This window comes from Enhydra lutris, unplaced genomic scaffold (assembly GCF_002288905.1).
Source record: "Enhydra lutris kenyoni isolate GAN:26980312 unplaced genomic scaffold, ASM228890v2 scaffoldscaffold30, whole genome shotgun sequence".
Lineage (NCBI taxonomy): Eukaryota > Metazoa > Chordata > Mammalia > Carnivora > Mustelidae > Enhydra > Enhydra lutris.
This window is the reverse complement of record NW_019154114.1, coordinates 18,536,014-18,556,449: the sequence shown is the minus strand read 5'-3', so window position 1 is coordinate 18,556,449 and position 20,436 is coordinate 18,536,014. Positions and strand designations below refer to the sequence as shown.

General features: G+C 51.6%; 1 protein-coding gene across 1 annotated transcript in view; it reads right to left on the bottom strand.

The window, feature by feature from the left end:
• LOC111152906 (ATPase secretory pathway Ca2+ transporting 2) overlaps positions 1-19,040 on the bottom strand; it is a 59,292-nt gene extending 40,252 nt beyond the window's left edge. The window contains exons 1-2 of the mRNA XM_022511639.1: positions 18,883-19,040; positions 1,704-1,814 (exon numbers count right to left, since the gene is read on the bottom strand). Coding sequence (XP_022367347.1) covers positions 1,704-1,814; positions 18,883-18,981 — 210 coding nt within the window. The 5' untranslated portion in view covers positions 18,982-19,040. The remainder of the gene's footprint in view (positions 1-1,703; positions 1,815-18,882) is intronic.
• Between the last annotated feature and the right edge of the window lie 1,396 nt (positions 19,041-20,436).

Genomic DNA, 20,436 nt, shown 5'->3' with positions numbered 1-20,436 from the left:
ATGAACCCCGACCACGCGGGGCTGCCTCCCATGGCCCTGAGACCCCGACCTGAGCTGAAACCAAGAGTCAAGTCGGAGGCTTAACCGACTGAGCCACCCAGGCTTCCCTAGCAGTGCTTTTCTCAAAAGCCAAGTGGAGGTGGCTAGGTAGGCCAGTCAGGAGAAGGCGGACTGTACGATCCCACCTACAGGAGGTGGTTTGAGCAGTAAGATTCCCAGAAGGGACAAGGTGGAGGTGGGGGCCAGGGGCTGTGTGGTGTGCAGCAGGGAGTTACGTTTCATGGGGACAGAGCCTCAGTTTTATAAGATGCAAAGAGTTCTGGAGTTTGGTTGCACAACATGGGCTCAATACTCCCAAACCGTACGCTCAACGATGGCTAGGATGGCAAATGCTATGTTGTGTGTTTTACCACAATTAAAAATTTAAAAGAAAACAACAAAAAATTAGCTAAAATGATTATATGGCACATGCACTGTTCCAGATACAATTTCAAGCTCTTTACACCAACTAATATTAAGTTGATGATTATGTAAGGCAACTTCGTTATTCTGGTTGCAGCAATGGTATCCTTGTTTTTAAAAGAGTCGGCAACAAGAAGGCTGAACCGGGTGAAAGAGGTAACAGGAGAAACTGAACCGATTTTTAGATTCATTTCAAAAGAGGAAAGAAACCAAGCTCGTTGGCTGGACAGGGAAGACATCTAGGTGAGGCAAAACTATTTCCTTCTCTTAATACTAACAAGCGGGACTTGAATATAAACAGATGTTTGAATTATTCTCAAGAAAATCTGGCATGATGGGGCACCTGGGTGGCTCAGTCGGTTAAGAGTCTGACTCTTGGTTTCGGCACAGGTCATGATCTCAGGGTCGTGGGATCAGGCCCCACGTTGGGCTCTCTGCTAGGCATGGAGCCTGTTTGGGACTCTCTCTCCCTCTGTGCCCCCGTAACTCACACACTCTCTCTCTCTAGAAAGAAAGAAAGAAAGGGGAAAGGCTGGCATGAAACACTGATTTCCAACTGTCTTGGGAAATGCTTTCCCAAATGTGGTGGGTTATTAACACACACACACCACCATGTTTGCTCAGTTTTCTAAGTAAATTAAAAACAGATGGCAAGCAACATTCCTTAGCCTTAGAGAAGGGCTTCGTGGAGAGAAGGGGTGTGTGTGTGTGTTTTCTTGCACTGGCCAGGAAGTCAAATTCACTTGCGAAACATGTAAGTATCTGGTTTCAGTAATTGCCAAAATCCTGCATTATAAAAGAGGAAGTGTGTGAACAGGGGCGATTAAAAGTTTGAACTTTCCCCTGGGGATAAAAAGATATTATATGTTTAAAAAAAATAAAATTTAAAAACTCAAAAAAAAAAAAAAGTTTGAACTTTCATGTCAGACCACCTGGACTCAAGTCTCACTGGCTCCTTGGGAACCACGTGAATTCCCGTGTTCTCTGGGCCTCCAAGTAAGAGAAACAAGGATACAGAGATTCGGGAAGGTGCCTGTCTTCTGGCAAGGGCCCCATGAGGGCTGGTTCCGTTGACAACAGTGATGAGGACAGTCCATGGGGGACATCAAAACAGTTCAACATGAGCAGCATTTTCTAGCGGTGATGATAAAAATGTATTGTTTGTGTTGCTTTCTTCTGAAGCTAAAACTTTCTTCTGAAGCTAATACCACACTGGCATCAAAGACAAATTCAATTCTTACATAAAACGCTTTGGCCAAATCCTCTTTGTGGCATTTGCTTGCTTCCTTGGGTGACAGAGCAACGACCGTTTTCTCTTTTTCGATGGCTTTCGATTCACACTGTCCTCCAATCTGTGAAGAAAGCAGGACTGCTGTTAAGGGCATTGTGATTTTGCACTGATATGCTGTTCTCAAAGTATCAACATACACAGAGAAAACGCCCCTATCTTAAGCTCAAGTTCATACAGCTCAAGTTCTCACAAACTGACCCATACAGCCAGCCTCCAAGTCAAGAAACAGACATGACCAGCCCCTAGAAGCAACCTGTGTTCCCCTCCCACAAGAGGCAGGGTGACAGCTGTCATGGTCTCTCTGTCACCATAGGTGGGTTTGGCCAGGTTTGAATTTTATACAAACTTTACCTATAAAAAGTAGCCTTCAATAGCTACTTTCCCATGTTTGCTTCCTTCCACTCAGCGCTATTAGTGAGATTCATGCGTGACTTGCATGCAGGGACGGTTGCTAATTTTCATGGCTGTTAAGTATTCCACTGACTGAGTCTATCACTATCTGTTCTCTTGATGGACCTCATCAAGAGTTGTTGATTATTACTGACGCATCTATTTTGAAGCAAACTTATCTAACAGAATAGGAACACACAAAGCTGACAGAGCAGAGCAATAATGAACTTGCTTAGAATCCTGACTCCTGAGCTTATAGGATCCGGTCAGGTACGATCTACACTGTACAGGAAGCCCCCCGATGAGGACAGGTGATACCAGAGCCCTTCGGTGTGTCATCTGCAATAACCCACGGGAAGAGGGAGCCCAGTCGAGTTCTGTCTATCTGGCAGGCCTGGGAAGCAGCCATAAGAAACACCTGAAGGGCATGGGAAGACGTGATAACCCAGGAGATCTCAATCGGGAAAATGCTAGGTATTTTTGCAAAGTGATTCCTAGTATTCCGATCCCCCAGGACGTGACAATTATCTTTTCCTTTTCCAGCAGGTTGTTGGGCATTGGGAAGGAGGAAGGCCAACCTCTTCCTTCAGCTAGAATGGAGATGGCAAACCCCCCTTTTCCTTCTTGCCAGCCCCCATTCCCAACAGGGTCTCCCCAACCCCTCGTTGCATCGCAAGGCTCTGCCAGCCACATCCGCTTCCTGGGATTGTGCTCGTTTGTTCCGTGACCGGGAAGCATGGCCAGGATTACATTCAATAGGCACCCCCAATCTTCACGAGCTCTTCTTAGGTCAGCGTTTAAGAGAAACGTGCATCACAAAATGAGACATAACTTTTTTTTTTTTTTTTTCCTGTTCACAAGCTCTGGTTCCATCAACCCAGCACAAACACTCCGTTCTTGCTCACACCACACACGGACGCAGTCCTGCCGGGCTGGCCGCTCCTGATCTTGCGGTTTCTTTCTGGCCAGGACCACACCCAATTCATTTTTCATGTAGCATGAATGACCCTGAAAATCGTAAATCCTGTGCCCCGTCCCGCTCCCACCCCATGCACACATACACCACGCTTGAAACACTGGATAGATTCTAGCTGCTGTCAGGATAAAACCCGTGGTTTTCCAGATGGCTGCGGCAGACCGCATGTCATGCCCACCCCCCCCCCAGGTAAAGTGCTAATTCTTCGGCCCATGAGACACAGTGCTGCCTGTTGGCGGAGTCCTGTGTCCTCTCCCTGATGGCCCCTGCAACCGCCAGCAGGACATTATCACCGAAACGCCTCAATCCGCGGCCACTCTGCAGGGTGGGGACCAGGGCCTGGGACTCGGGGCCTGCTCCACGAGCACTTCTCAGCCAGAGCAGAGGATGCCAGTCAAAAGATGCATGCCCCCAGCTCCTGAATGTACGAGTGGATGCACACCCTCAGCCACAAGCCTCAGTTCACCCTCACCCTAGCTTTGCCCAGGTCACAGCCCAGCCTCATGTGCCAGCCTGTCTCCTTGGGCAAATGACAACCTCTCTGGTCACAATTCCTTCATTTGCAAAATGGGGACGATGATGCCTTCCTTGTCATGCTTTTGTAGAATCAAGCAAGCACAGGTGCAAGGGGGGCTTGATGGAGCCAGACCCCCTCCTTTCCGGGCTACACACCCCAGACATGTGCACTCACTTCTCGCATTCACCGCAGTGGGGCTTAGGAAGGCGTTGTCTATACTCGCAGTCCCTACCTTCTGGCCTCCCATCTCTTTCCCAACCCACTTCTGTCAGCCCCCTCCTGGGTTCCACGGCTGCTGGAGCGTGGTGTGGACCGGAACATCATCAGGCAGAGCTCGCTCCATCTCACTGCAGGGTTCAGAAAGCAGAGCCCTTGGACCCGGGGCTAAGCACAAGCCCCCCGAGCCCCAGCTGTGTGCGAGGGACCTCTGCCGGGGACACTCACACAGGGTCGGCCCGGTGAGGATTGCAGCGTACGCCCGCTGCCGCTGGAGTGGCTTATACTGATCGAGGTTGGGTGCTCGCTCTGGGGCAGCCCCCGTCCCTTCCCGTCGAATCTGATGGGGAGGGGGCACCCCTCCCATCTCCTTTTTTCTCTCTTTTTTAATTACGATGAACTTCACATAACATAAAAACGAGCCATCTTAAAAAGGAACAATTCTGTGGCATTTAGCATATTTCCAATGTAATGAAGCCACCACGTCCATCTAGTTCCAAGACATTTTCATTCCCCCAAAAGGAGAGCTGGGGGCATGATTGGTCACACCCCTCCGTCTCCCCCAGCCCCTCACTGTTGCCTCCGATTTGCTCTCTGTCTCTAGGGATCACCCATCCTGAGGATTTCATATAGATAGAATTACAAAATTCGATCTTCCGTGCCCACCCCCCGCCCCAAGCGATCTCCAAAGTGTTATTTGCCCATGGCAAACAGACCCACGTGGGCCTGCCAGGTCCTCCCCAAGCCCTAAGGAAATGGTCTGGAACCTAAGGACTTAGGGTGTTCTTAGGGTGTTTTCACTAAGCAAAGGTGGCTTGGAGCTGACATTTATCCCAGTGGAGGCTTCCAGAGGAGCCACCAAGGGCAAATACGCCGGTCGCTGAAAGTGGACTTGGCCGAGGGAGCAGGGAGCTCACAGCTGGCAGGTGCTCACATGGCACCTTGAAGGCCAGCCAGTCTCCCGCTGAGCCAGGAGCCAGGCTTCCTCCGCCTTCCCGCCCGGCGGGGGGGATTCCGTTCATCGCAAACACTTGCAGACTTAGACCCCAGAGACCGGTTCCCTGTTTCAAGGGCTGAGACATTTGTCTCTAAGATATTTGACCAGAACCTCCCCCATGCCTCCGTTTCCCCCTCTGGAAAGGGAGGGTTTTAATAGCAGAGACTCAGAAGGTTCCGGGGGCTAATAGAAAACCAGACACGGAGCCCCAAGGACGGTGTCTGGCACCCCGGGGAAGCTTAAGTGAACAGAAAGAACGGGAGCGTGCCAAACCGTGCCCGGGACACACACGGAAACCCCACTCACGCTTTATCAGATATGCTGGGCTCGGGAAGAAAAGGCGGAAAGGTGCCAAGCAGAGCAAATGTTCTATTTGGGGTAGCCCAAGTGCCCTGAAAGAGTGCCAGGGCAAGGCTCTGAAGGGTTTCAGAGGGAGGAAAGGAGGCAGAGAGGAAGCCAAGGGCCCAGGGAGCCATGCAGTCCTGACTCTGAGAATTTCGTAGTATGGGCGGGTACAGTCATGGGGATCTAGGCACATGGACAGAAACAACGTAAGGGTCACAGTAACCCAAGAATGATCAGGCAGCCAGGGTCATTAAGGAGGTGACATCTGAGGTGAGGGCAAATGACCCAACTCCATGCAAATGCCTCCTTCTCTCCCAGATTTCCCCGACAGGCTCTCCTGAGGCGTGTATCTGTGAACTACCCATCTATACTTTATCCTGCTGCTTCTCAGCTAGCGCTCCTCCAGCCAGCATCACCTGGAACGTGTTAGAAGGGCAGATTCTCAGCCCTACCCTGGGTCTCACAGATCAGAAGCTCTGGGCATGGATCCTGTCGTCTGTGCTTCCACAAGCCCTCCAGGGGACTGCGATGCACTCCAAAGTTGGAGAACCACTAGGATCTTGTCAAAATCCATTGCTGGGGCCTATCCCCAGGCCAGCTAAGCAGTGGGCTCAGCCAGCAGGAGTCTAAAAGGGCCCAGGTGATTCTAATACACAGCCAGAGCTGAGCTGAGGATGCCTAGTTGGGAGATGCGCTCAAAGAGCAACCCTACGGGGTCCCGGCCTTAAGCGGCCGCCATCTTGGAGAGAGAAGGCCATGGCCAATGGACCAAGCACCAGGCTGGGAGTGCTGGGTTGGAAGAGCTGTTCAGTCAGTCTAAGAGGGCTCCTTCTGCTTCCTAGAGGAGGGCTGAGGAGGAGACCCGAGGCAGCAGGCGCGCCCACATCCTTCTAGCAGCTGGGCAGACAAGAGGAGCTGCCCAAGGCAAAGGCGGCTTGAGAACAGCTAACAGGTCATAATGAGGACAGAATACCACAGCCCCAGCAGCAGCACGTAAAGCATTACTGCAGCAGAGAGAACAGCTAACAGGTCATAATGAGGACAGAATACCACAGCCCCAGCAGCAGCACGTAAAGCATTACTGCAGCACAGAGAACAGCTAACAGGTCATAATGAGGACAGAATACCACAGCCCCAGCAGCAGCACGTAAAGCATTACTGCAGCAGAGAACAGCTAACAGGTCATAATGAGGACAGAATACCACAGCCCCAGCAGCAGCACGTAAAGCATTACTGCAGCACAGAGAACAGCTAACAGGTCATAATGAGGACAGAATACCACAGCCCCAGCAGCACAGAGAACAGCTAACACGTTCACATCAGCATTTGACATCTCCAATCCCATTAGATCATCCCCCAGCCCTTTGAGGCCGAGGCACTTTTCATCCCTGTCCCTCTGCTGAGGAGAAGGCCGAGCCGGCAGCCTCCTGGGCCAGCTCTGTGTCCCCGCTCCGCAAAACACAAGAAAACAACTCGGCAAGAATTGTGCTGAGCCGAAGGCAGAAGGGAGAAAGCGTGTAGAGAAACTCAACTTTCTGGAACCCCCGAGGGGAGGAGGGACACAGGTTGGTGGGGGCAGGGGGGAAGCTGAGCCTGAACAATGCCCCCCAGCAGAGGTCCCCGTCCTGATCTAATCCTCTGAACCTGTTACCACATGACCTCGCATGGCAAAGGGGACTGTGCAGGTGTCCTTAAGGAGATCTTGAGCCGGGGAGGTGATCTTGGGTGATCCGGGTGCGCCCTGTGGGCTCACAGAATCTTTGTAAGACAGAGGCAGGGGGTGGAGAAGAGATGTGAGGACAGAAGCCGGGGCTGGGGGTGACAGGATTCCCAGCACTGAAGGAGGAGGAAGGGCCACAAGGCAAGGAATGTGGGCCACCTGCAGAAGCTGGGAAAAGGCCAGGAATCAGACTCCTCCTGGAACCCCTCAGAAGGAACAGAGCCTGGCCAACACCTTGATTTTAACCCAGTGAGACCCGTCGGACTTCTGACCTCCGGGACTGCGAGATCATGAATTTGTGCTATTTTAAGCCACTTGTGTTCTTTGTGGTCATTTGTCATAGCAGCCCAAAGCCACTGGCACCAGCCACCACGGGCCCCACAGGGAACCCACACCTGAGCTCCCAGGCTGCCTGTCCTCCCTGTGCCCAGCACGCTGTGGACCCGCCTGTCCACCTCCAGCACCAGATGGGCAGCCTCACGGGGGAGCGGCTGCTCAGATCCAGAGTACACCCAAGTGCCCAGCACAGCAGTGCAAACAAAAGGTGCTCAAAAATGTTTGTGGGAGGGAGGCGGGGACGGGAGAAGTGGCACAAGAGAGCTGCCAGGAAGGTCTCCGTAGCCCCAGGTGCTGGGAGCTTTGCCAGGACCAGGACGGGAGGGAGGGTTGCCAAGGACAAGAGCCTGTGTGGACAGCGAGGGGCCAGCAGCTGGAAGGTGCGGTCACACATTACAGAATGGGGTGCTCCCAACTCGCCGGGTTTCCCCTTGCTGGTGGTGAGCCCACGCTCCGTCCTGCGGCCAGGGCAGAGGCCTGAGTCTTCTGCTGAGTCTCCCCTCTTCAGACGAGCCCTTATTGGTCCCCTCATCCTCTCCCCAACTGCTCACAGTGTGTAAGAACCCAGGCCCGGTACCTCGGGAAAGCAGACACAGTCATTGCCCGAAATAATCAGGACTATTAGGAACAAGAGAAACCATAAAAGTACTAGAAGAAATCACAGACTGTTTTCTCCTTTGTTTTGTTTTGTTCTGTTTTAATCTCAGCATGAAAAGGACTTTCTGAGCACAAGACAAAGGCAGATACCACGAAGGCAAAAAAAAAAAAAAAAAAGAAATGGATAAATTCACAGCCTAACAATGGGGTTGCCTTCCGAGGACAAACACTGGGCTGGGGAAGGTGCCTGCGGTTCCTAACGCTGACAAGGAATAATTCTGCACACAAACCAACAGCTCTGATCCACCAAGGAGCAAAAGACCACCAGGTCCTCTTTCCACAGAATGGACAAAAGATATGAACCAAGAGTTCCCAGAAAGGAGGCGGTAACTGTGACATGTCAAAAGAGAATCAAACCCACGCCTGAGGGCGCCAACCTCCCGTCTCCTGGGGGAGGTTCGAGTGGCGCCTGTGGGGCCGGGAAGGGGGACAGAGCCTTCGGAAGGCGAGCTGGCCATCTCAGAGTCTAAAACCGCCCCATGCCAGCAAGTTCCTTTTCCTCTTCCTCCGACTCGTCAACTGCAGGGCAGTACCCGTTCAAAGTCGTCCGCGGCAGTCCTGCGACAACAGCCAACTACCAGAAACCCATGTCCCCAAAACACTGTGCTGCGGGTAAAATCAGCTGCTGAAAGCTTTTTATTTACCTGTACGGAAAAAAGTGTGACCCCCATACAGTCGTGTGCACAAATATCAAGTACGCACCTGGATGCCTTCTCTTATGCGTGGACATCCGAGTGACGCATTCCCCCCCAACGCCGACGCAGGGGAGCGCCTCTGTGGCACTCAGGAGGCTGCCCCGTGCCCACACTCTGTCCTCGGCCCCTCGGACGATGAGCCACATTTGGGTTTCTATCCACGGGGATTTATTTTGGGCCACCACAGAAATGAACGCAAATCATACAAATGTCCTCTGGGTCTGTCTCCTGCTGCCCACAGTTACCGCAGCGGGACACACCCGTGTTGCTCCATGAGCGACAGGGATGGAAAATCGTAACGCATCCTCTCTTGGTGCCACTGCTCTGACATGCCACACTTCACCTAACTACCGCAGGTGGGTGGGCATTTCGGTGGTGTCTGGTTTGACCTATTACACGTAACACTTCCACCCAGAGCCTGTTTGTAAGCAGGCGCACGGCCTCCTTCCCCCCGGCTGGGATGCTGGACCGTCCACACACGTGCCTGGAGCGACGCTGACACTGCCAGGCGTTTCCCAAGTGGCGGTCCCCTAACAAGAGAAGGGGCAAAGAGTACTAAGTCAGCCTACGGGTAGCGAAAAGGGAAAGGAAACCAGGGTTCACTGCCTTTTGGGCTGGGAAGAGGGTGGCAAGAAGACAGTGGCCAGGGACTCCTAACATACGCCCTTTTCCATCTTCTTGAATCTTGAGTCACCAGTTAGGGTTAGGGTCCCTAACTGCTGATTCAAAGGGGAAGGTGGTGTGGACCAAGCCTGGGGGTGGGGGAGCAGAGCCTGTGAAGGAGGGGAGGGGGCTTCGAGGCAGAAGGAGTGCTGGAGAATCCAAGACGACGCAGAGGCTCATGCAGGTGGGGACGATGAGCCCCCCGGGATGCTCAGAGCAGAGGAAGGCGGACGTGGGGGAGGAGAGAGGCAGGTAACCCCACGGGCCCGCCCAGGACTCTTTAATGTTAAGGGGAAACAACCCTGAGTCAGCTGGGCAGAGGGCGTGCGGCCTGGCTGCCGACTCACTGATCGGGGCTCTTGTCTGCTTCCCCCAGCTGCCGGCTGTGCAACCGTCCGCCAGGCCCTCAACTTCTCTGAGGTTGCCTTCTCCGGAAGATGGGTATCATCATATCCCCGTGCCCTGGACTGCGGAGACAGCGCCCTTAAGTTCCAGCCTCAGGGCGACCCGGGTTCCAGATGTCTTTCCCGGCCCCTGCAATTCTATCTAGGCAGCGCTGGCGATCCGTGCGTGTGGGACGGTGGTGAGACCCCGTCCCACCAGACACTACCCACAGGACAGAATAAGACACATGGGGCACACTCCTTTTGCGGGGATGGCCAGTGTGGTCAGGGACCCCGAGAAGGAGTTGCCCGAGTGAGGTAGTGGCCAACATGACCGGGAGCCACCAGGAAGGGGAGGAGGCTGAGTATAGGCAACACAGTTGTGCAATAAATAAACACACCACCACTCTCACTGGTGGAGGGAGAGAAGGGTCTAGAAGGAGCTGGCCCCAAGATGGCGGTACTCACGGGATGGGACAGAATTGGTATATATATATATATATGACAAGAACATGCAAGTTCATGATAAGATGAACGAATGAAGGAATGAAGGAATAAGTGAGCAGGCAGAGGGCAGCCCTCCCTCCCCCCAGAACAGCAAGGAAGAAAAGAGATTAGTAAGTAATCGACTGGGGCACGGACCACGCCCAGATGCTAGAAGCAGAATGAAAAGATACGAGAAACGGGGTGTTGACACAGCCTGCACACGACTCTCCATGAAATACTTATTAGTTACGACGGGGAGGCCAGTCACTTTATGGAAGAGAAAGCGGACAGGCAGGAGCAGGGAGAACTCCAGCATCCAGCACACGCGGGCTGACTGGGGTCCCAGCTCCTGGGACAACTGCCCGACCCCGGGCAAACCTCAGATTTCTGCAGGGGCTTTTGTAAGGATTCAAAATAATGTGGTGCACCCATAGATAGTCCCTGGAACATTCTAAAAACTGAAGAAGAAAAAAAAAGAAAAGAAAAAGAAAAGGAAGCCATCTAAATGCCCAGCAGGAGTGGGTGGGTTACGTAGTAGAAATCCGTATGTACCCACTGAAGAAAGAAGGTTCTCCATCTGCATACGCTGCAGGGGCACGAAGAGGCTGGAGGGGTTGCAGCTGGTGTGCACAGTACGATTTTATGTCTGTTTTTTTAAAGAGACACTATGTAATGGTATACAAGGAATAATTACAGAGATGGGGGCTGCCCTAAATGCTTTACACAAACCGAATCATTCCATTCCACAGCCAGTCGCTGCGGAGAGTGAATGCCCTGTTGCACAGACAACTGAGGAGTTTGCTTGGGGGCTCACTGCTGGCAAGTGGCGGAATAGAATCTGCTTACGTTACCTGGGCTACGGTGTCAGCGGTCAGGTGTCAGGGCTCCTCACCCAGCCTCTCAGGAACTGCTTAGCGGACACCGAGCAAACAGCAGTCATCAGTTTACTGCAAACTGATTAGATACAAAGGGCACCTCCTCCACCCCTCACCCCCCACCCCCACCCCTCCACCCCCGCTGAGGAGGAAACTGGGAGCAAACAACTGGCCAGCGGAGGACACGTCTCCTATGTACATATTTTTATTGTGGCTTCTTGGGGGGAGGGGGCGGGCTTAGAAAGGAGGAGGAGGGAGGGAAAGAAAGGAAAATATGTACAGCTCCTGGGTCATAAACGATAGTCAAAGAACAACAACGAATACTGGCGTATTTCAATGACCAAGGAAGGCAAAACTATCACTCACATTTCAGTGCTGGAATGTGGGGGAGGAAGAGACAGAGAGGGAGACGGCTGCAAGGGAGGGGATTCCTGAAACTGGAGAATGAGAACTCTGCAGAAACCCCCTGGGTATTAGGTACCTCTCAGATGAGAGGAGGGAGGCCACCTTGCCTTGGGGAAATCTGCGGCAGCATGAGTGCAAGTCTCAGCGCTCCAAAGCCCTGCCACCTCCTCCAGGAAGTCTCCCTGGATTGCACCCAGACCGCAGCAGTAAAGTCCCCACCGTTCCCCCATACACAGGCTCTGTCCAGCCCCCATCTTACACGTGCTTTCCTTCACGGGGCTTATCTCAATTTGTAATTCTACACATACTACTAAAATTATTTGAGAACCGTATGTCTGTCCCACCAGACTGTAAGCTCCATTCGGGAGGGTCAGTGTTTTGCTATTTTGTCTTCAGTGCCTCCAAAAGGGTCTGGCGAACAGGAGGATGCCTGTCCAAGGAATGGAGAAGCTAACTGTGCAGAGCGGTGGTTCTCAAACTCAAGTGAGCATGAGACACACACCCCGACCCCTGAGGGCTTGTTAAGACTCAGATTGCTGGTACCAGACCACATCTGGAGAATAGCTGATCTACAGAATGAATGGACAAAAGTAGGGGACAGCCAGATGAGGGGTCTGTGTGGGGGCTGAAGAGAGGGAGACCAAACTAAGCACTTGTTGGCATGTCTGACTACTGACTTATGCCCAGTGACCCCCCCAGGGGGGCCAGCCCAATGGGAGTGCTCAGAAGGGTGCAGGCTGCACGCGATGACTGCTGTCTATCTGGAAATTCTTGGTCATTTCCCCCACATTTTCCTTTTGCACTGGACCCCACACATGATGGAGCTGGTCCTGCCCCCACCACTAAGCTCTCCTCTGGGCACGGGGCCGCAGTCTCAACCCAAGTCAGATTCTTTTTTTTCTTTTTTTTTTTTTTTAAGAGAAGGAGAGCATGAGCAGGGGGAGGGGGAGAAACAGACCTCCCAATGAGCAAGGAGCTTGATGTGGGGCTCGATCCCATGACCCTGGAATCATGACCCAAGTCCAAGGCTGTCGCTCAACCAACTGAGCCACCCAGGTGCCCCAAGACAGTGACTGATTCTTAATAAAAAATGCTGTCTAGGGGCGCCTGGGTGGCTCAGTGGGTTAAGCCGCTGCCTTCGGCTCAGGTCATGATCTCAGGGTCCTGGGATCGAGTCCCACATCGGGCTCTCTGCTCAGCAGGGAGCCTGCTTCCCTTCCTCTCTCTGCCTGCCTCTCTGCCTACTTGTGATTCTCTCTGTCAAATAAATAAATAAAATCTTAAAAAAAAAAATGCTGTCTAGTTCCTTCCCCTGAGGAGCTCTGGGGTGTTAGGATCTGCCGCTGTTAACAACAGGGCTCATGACACTGGAATCCAACACTGTCACTGACCCTTACCATAAAGGTCTCCACTTTCTGGCAAGGGCATTTGATATATGCTTAATTTGCATCGCCGTAAATAATAGGCCCCAGGCTGGAACTCTGGGTTTCTGGTACCATTCTGAGCCCTAACCAATGCCTCCTGGTTGGGAAGGGTCTCCCAGGTCAGTATTCTTTCACCCACCCACAAGGACCCCCAAGTTCAGTCTTGCTGGAGAGGCAAAGAAAAGAGGGACTTAAGGAGTACATGGCATAATCCTGGGGTCAGCTGTGAAATAACCAGATCTAATTAGCGTGGTGGTTTGGTTTCAGTGGCTTGAAATATAAAGAATGATTACAGGTAGTTCCTGCCTTTGTTCCAGATCGTTCAAGTCTTCCTTTGCCTAGGGACTCCGGAATCTTGAAGCACTTCTTCCCCATTGTGCACCTGAGTTTCAAGTTGGGCCAACACATGCTTTGCTGGGCTCTGTTCCCAACCAATGGGAAGATGGGTGGGAAGACGGCGGAGTTGTGAGAACACAGTCCATCCATACCCTACCTAGGGACTTAGGGCAGATGGTGAGGCTAATAACACAACTTCAGGAGTGTCTGTAACCCCTACAGAAGATTATATATTCTCCCATTATGGCCCACAGACCCTCCCCACCAATACCCTTCAAGATTCTATAAGGAAAATAGTGCTATGGGCTGAACCGTAGCTCTCCAAAATTCCTAAGTTGAAGTCCTAACCCTTAGTACCTCAGACTGTGACTGTGTTTGGAGGTAAGCCCTTCGAAGCGGTGACTAAGTAAAGATGAAATCATTAGGACGGGCCTTAAGCCAATATGACTGGTATCCTACTAAGGAGAGAAGATTTGGACACCTCCACATGGAGAGAAGACCATGTGAAGACAGAAGGAGAAGACAGCTATCTACGAGACTTCTAGTTCCTTCCCCTGAGGAGCTCTGGGGTGTTAGGATCTGCCGCTGTTAACAACAGGGCTCATGACACTGGGATTTGGGACAGGATTTCTAAGATGGCATCTTTGGACACGTTCTCCAGAGCCCCCAGTTTCCTAAGAACTTCTGAACTTGAACTATGCGTCTCAACAATTTCCTTAATTAATATAGACCTTCTGGGGGCCAATTTTTAACAAAGCATTGTTACGTGACACTAGGGCCAACCTGTGTATTTGTGACAACCATCACGTGACACCCTGCAGGGATGAAAGGTTCTCAGTGGCTCAGGGAGGAAAAATGGGCAGGAGAATGGAACCATCACACAGCACACAGTATCCCAAGTCAACTCAGTGTAGTCACATTGCAAGTGGGGCCCGACACGAATCCAGTCTGCAAACAGAGATACTTGCCATAGCTGATAAGCACCAAGTGTAGTAATCAATACCAAGGAAAGAATATTTTTCTCACAATGCCCGACGCTCACTTTGCCTTCAAGTTCACAAGCCAATTCTACCATTACCAAATGACAGCCTTGAATACTGACATTCACAGGTCGCTTGCTGTCCGTCATGCTTAAGAGGCTGATTATCCTACACTAGCAAACCAACTCTTGACATATTTAAATGCCATTTTGTACACATACCTGTAAATAGACATTCTCAGCATAAACATTATCAAAGTCAAAATTCAAGAGGAGCCTAAATAAAGACTAGAGTTCAAGAGTAATGAAAACAGTAGGAAAAAGATAACTATTGGGCAGACGATGCACCAGGTGTGGTTCTGCTTTTGATGTGACTGAGCTCATGGGAGAAACTGTTCCTTTCCACCACTGGCAGCCTCTACCCTCAAGCATCCCTGCCTCTTGATTTTCATGCACTTGTGTAATACAAACCTCCACCCCTGCCCCGAGCATGGGCTAGACCTAGACTCACTTCCTTTTTTTTTTTTTAAGTTTTATTTATTTAAGTAATGTCTACACCCAATGTGGGGCTCAAACTCATGACCCCAAGATCAAGAGTTGGGTGTTCTACCGACTGAGCCAATCAGGAGCCCCTAGACTCACTTATGATGAATAGAACATGGCAGAAGAGATAAGACAGCACTTCCAACGTTGGGTTATAAAAAGCCTGTGGCTTCTAGGCTTTTATGGATGCTTTCTCAATCTCTCTTGGATCATTCACTCTTGGGGAGCTACCTGCTGAGCCACGAGGCAGCTCTGTAAACAAACCCACAAAGTAAGGGGCCTGCAAACAACCGCAAGAAGGAGTTTGGAAGTGAATCCTTCCCCCTTCCACACTGTAAGGCTTCAGATGAGACCACAGCCCCAGGCAACAGCTGGACAACAACCTCACGAGAGACCACATCCTGGAGCCCCCAGCTGAGATGCACAGATTTCTGACCAGCGGAAACTGTGCGATGATCGTTTGTTGTTTTAAGCCACTGCATTTTGCAGTAATTTGTTACACGGCAATAGATAATCAGTACAACCATTCAACATCCGTGGTTGAGTTTTTTAAAAATGTCACTGGTCAGGCACCTGGGTGGCTCAGTTGGTTAAGCAACTGCCTTTGGCTCAGGTCATGATCCCGGAGTCCTGGGATTGAGTCCAGCATCAGGCTCCCTGCTCCACGGGGAGTCTGCTTCTCCCACTGACCTCATTCTCTCTCCCTAATAAATTGAAAAAAAAAAAAAAAAAAAGTCTTAAAAAAAAAAAAAAAAGGAGGGGCGCCTGGGTGGCTCAGTGGTTAAATCCTGTCCCTTCAGCTCGGGTCATGATCTCAGGGTCCTGGGATCGAGCCCAGCACTGGACTCCCTGCTTGGCAGAGAGCCTACTTCTCTCTCCCCCTCTGCCTGCCACTCTGCTTAGTTATGCTATCTCTCTGTCCATTAAATAAAATCTTTTTAAAAAAAGGAAACGTTTAAAAAAAAATGTCACTGGTCATGTCAAAATTTAGTTGCTACATTTGTCCTTTATGATTTTATTATAAAGTTAGTGGCTCTTTTGAGTTGCATTATACACACACAGCCACATTTATTGCAAGTTTTGTGTTTATACTTCTTTAAGTTACCTTTTGATACAAATAATTTGGCAACACTGGAAGGCTGCAATACACGGCTTCAAGAAGTCCTATCTCGCTACATTTTGAGAAACACTAAGGATTTGTGTGTGGGTGTGTCTCAGAAGTCCCTCCTGTGCCATGTGTGATCTCTTCAAAATGCAAATCTGATTGTGTCTGTTTTGTTTATTTCATTCCTAATGTTTGGCGCATCTGTGAATGAGAGGATGACGGTCATGACCTGATTTAAACCTTCCAATAGTTCCCTGTTGCTCCAGGGATAAAGCCCAAATGCTTCGTGATGGCTCTGCTCTGAATTTGGTCCCCATCTCTGCCCACCAGGAGAGCAGGGAGTGTGTCCATCTTCTACACCCCATCTGTGGCAGGCAGCCCTGGCCTGACACACAGCAGATGCTCCATGAACCTGGGCTGAATGCGCCGGGGACCACTACGTGAGTCTGCTGGAACCCGGTCTTCACCCCAGAAAGCCCAAGGAGGATGAATCAGTTCACCGACCAGGAAGGCAGCACAGGGTGGAGCGCCAGACAGTTAAGAGATGGGGAGCCCTGGGTCAAAGATAACTTCCCTGGAGTTGGCATCAAGTCCTCGGGAAGCAGGAATTTCTGGTCCAACGTTCTCCTCACCCATCATTCAGGTTAAAACAGAGAAGGGGTTTTTTCCCCAGTAGGTGAATTAAGAGGATCTCTCAAACCCCTTCCTTGTGGTGATACTGAAAATATGAGAAGAACAGAACATTTTCAGAGCCATAAGCTCTGTGCTCAGATTCAGCCTCCGATGCTGGCCCACGTGTCCCCTGCCCCAGTCCTCCCTGGCCCCCGTGTCTCCTGCCTGGCCACTCTGCTTTCTTGGTCCCCATCATACCCCAGAACCACCCCCCCAGATCTCTGATTAAACATTTCTTGGTTTCTCTACCATCTGTGGGCCTCCCCCACAAACTTCATTTTGTACCCAACTGTATCCTTAGCGCCTGGCCCCACCTGTGAGTCTCCATGTCTTTATCGATGATTATAATAATAAAATTGACCTCGGCACAGAGAGACAGGAGACAGAGCAGAAAAAAGACACAGAAAGTTCTCAGTAATAAACAGTGTTATAAGTGAGCTGGCTGGGCAAAGTGGCGGGGGTTTCAGAGGCTTCCCAGAACACATGCTCATAAGAGAGAGTTACAACTGTAGAAATGATTGCTGTGAGCACACTTGGCTTTTTTCCATTTTTCTTGGCAAAAGGGTTCCAATGGGGGAAGGAAGTGTGAGAACGAAGGAGGTTCAGGCTCTAAGCTGAGCTGGTGGGAAACAAGTCCCCCACCACCCTATCACTGCCCCCCACCCCAGCCGCCAGCTCCTTTCAGAGCAACCTCCTGGGTTTGTACCAGGACCTTTCAGAGATAGGACATTTTTTTTTTTTTTTAAGAGATAGGACATTTTGTTTCTCACCGAGCTTTTGCTGCTGGGGACCTGGGTCGCCTGTCTCCCCTCCCCTCCCCATCGCGACGTCGCCCATCACCCACTCTTCAGGGTGCTACTGAGAACATCCGGGTCCTCGACCAGGTGGGTGAACCCCCCACACACCGACAGACAGGTTGAGGACCCGTCATACCCTTGAGGACCCCTTGGAAGAGATCTGGAGGACTGAAGTCCACTTTGGTGCCAAGGTCAAACTCACCCCAACATCTCTAGTCATGTTACATGACCCCCATACCCAGCACTCCTGGACATCCTATTAAATCTAATCATAATCAACCACACATCGGGAGTGTTTGAAATATCCAGCATGATGCAAAAACCAAAAGAGAGGCAGAAAAGGCGACAATATTGGCAAACTGACTTCGCACTCCTTCAGCAGAACCCAGGGCATGACACGTGGGTAGAGAAATTGATCTCAGCAAAAGAATCAAACTCTACAAGCCATGTTGAACCCACGTGTCCCTTCAGAAACACAGAGGCGACGGGAGAACGACTAGTTACACAGCCCTGTGGTCCTACAGCCCCAGCACCGGAACTGTCGTGCTAACTTTCACATATAAAATACTATTTATTTAATGCACAAATATTTAGGAATCATACCACAAAACCGTTTTTGACTGTTGTCATTCTTTGGGAGGAAAATTCAATAGTTTAAATTGAGTTTTTCCATCTGCTCTTTTCCATTAAAAAGTAAATTTAACTGGGAGGTCAGATGGCCATGTTCTCCTGAGCATGCCCAAGGAACTATTTCAGGAATTTTATTTTTGAATGACTGATTAGGCTGAAAAGGGAAAAAAGTGCAATGCCCCAGAGAGGCTTTTGCAGGAATTCAGCGCTCTCCGCTCTTGTATCCCGCAAGGTGCGAAGCTTAGACTCCTACAAACCTAAAGAGAAAGTCACCGAGTCATCCACTGAGCCTGGCTTCCCCAAGTGGAAGGGCTTTTTTGGACAGCGGTGTCAGTTCAGCCACTGGGAAATCCCTCCTCTCCCCAACCCTCCCATGCCCCAGGCCTGAAAATTATGTTGATTTATCCTAGAGGGTCCCCTGGAGGTTGCTAAGTCAACATACAAACATGAGTGCTTTTCAAAGCTGCGTTGCAGACATAGGAAGCAAAGCTGGGAGGCCTGGCTGCTCTTTACCCTAATTCCACCATTATTATTACTATCATGGCTAAAACATTTTCCCCAGGTGTTTTTGGTTTTTTACAACACTTTTTTTTTTTTCCCCCAACTCAAGTAACTTAAGAAAAAAAAAAAAAAAAATCCATACGGCAGCCTGAGTGCAGAGACCTAGGAATTTACATTCTCCGGAGCCAGAGAAACCGAGGTGAAGTTCCTGGCTGGGTCGTTTGCTAACTGGGTGCGTCTTAAGGGGCACATGTAACCTCTCTCTGCCTCAGTATCAAATCCACAAAATGGGCTGTCTGTCCTAAGAGGCTTAAATGGCGCGAGCCCGGCTCAGAGCAGAAACAGGAGCTGGCGTTGCTCCAGAGATCTTTCTAGAGCCAGGGGCAGGAGGGCGAGCTGCGGGAGGGGTCCCGGCGGAGGGTGGGGTACGGTGGGGCTGAGGGTCAAGTCGCACGGCCCGCGCCGGGTCGCCCGGACTTACCAAGATTTCCAACTCGCTCCTCTCCAGGGGCTCGTACAGGTGGCCCGCGCCCGAGAAGGGGAGTTTCTGCAGGAACTGAGAGAAGCGTCTTCCGACCATGGTGACCAGGCGAAGGCCCCTCGCTCAGCCTCCCGTCCGCCCGCGGCCGCCCCTGCCCGCAAACCTCGGTCCACGGCGTGGCCGGGACTGGCTGCGCGCGCCCAAACCTCCAGGGCCGGGGCCGGGTTACCAGGGAGCCGCCTACCTGCCCGCCGCAGGTGGGGCCCCGCCCCCGGGGCGGAGCTGCGCGCCCGGCTGCACCTGGCGCACCTGGCCCCGCCCCGAGAGCCCGCCGTGGACTTAGCCGCGGCGTCCACCAGCTGCGGCTGCTTCATGATCTGGCCAGATCCTAAGAATCACCTGGAGCGAGGGATGGGGTGGAGGTGGGCGTGCGAGCGATGGTGGAAAATGCGGATTCCCGGACCTCGCCTTACCCTGCGCCACCGGGTCTGGAGCTGGCCGAGGAGCAAGACTGTAATGAGCGCCCGTGGTTCTTGGGGGGCAGCGGAGTGCGGTCCATCCTAAGACGCTGGGAGCACCGCGGACCGGAGCTGAGTCACACGCCTACCAAAGCTGCGCGGCTCCGAACGAGCCACGTGGCCCCTATGAGCCGTGGTTGCTTGTCTGTAATTGAAGGAGAAGGCTAAGATCTCACCCCCAGGGAGGGCCCTGGGAGTGCACGCCAGGGTGGGGAAGAGGGCCGGAGCACCCCGAAGCCTTTGGGATCCGTGGGTCTTGGACAATGTCTGAGCCCTTAATTCTCGTTTGCAGAATGGGCTCCTGCACTTGCTAATCATGGACCTCGGGCAGGCAGGCGTCTTACATTTCCCAGCTTTAACATGCCCACTGTGAGATGCCCACCGTGACAGCACTCCTTCATAGTGAAATGGAGGGTGCGTTGGTGCTATCACCACCATCACAGGGAAGTTTCTGGACTCAGCTGGCTCCCAGAGCAGATGCAGAAGGTGCCTCCCAGGTGGGTGTCTTGAAACTCTAAGGGGCTTTGGCTCCGAGTGGCACTGGAATCCCTAACAAGCCCCATCACTTAGTAGGGAGGTGGCTTTGGGGAAGGCCGTGCCTCTCCTCTGTGCCTCAGTTTCCTTATTTATAGAGTGGACTTCTTGATGATAAGAACTACAGAGCATGACATGGGTGTCTGTTTTTGAGCGAATATAGGCCACCTACCTCAACTGCTCCCCACCACGTGGCTACCTCGGCTCCATTTCATCTGACGGGCTGTCCTGGTGGCCCTTCTTGTTTCTCCTGCCTCTTGTCCCTTGACCAAAAGAAAACAGGCTCCCAGCATCACACTGCCTGACTGCACCAATTGCAACAAAAGCTAGAAATAATAGAAAAAGCAATATGCTGGCATGGGTCAGTCCAGGCTTGAATCTCAGCCTTGTTCCTTCCAAGTGCATGGCCTTGGACAACTTTCCTCACCTCTCTCTACTTCAGTTTACTCATCCACAGAATGCGGATGGCACTACGAACCCCTGAACAGGGTCCCAGCAGGAA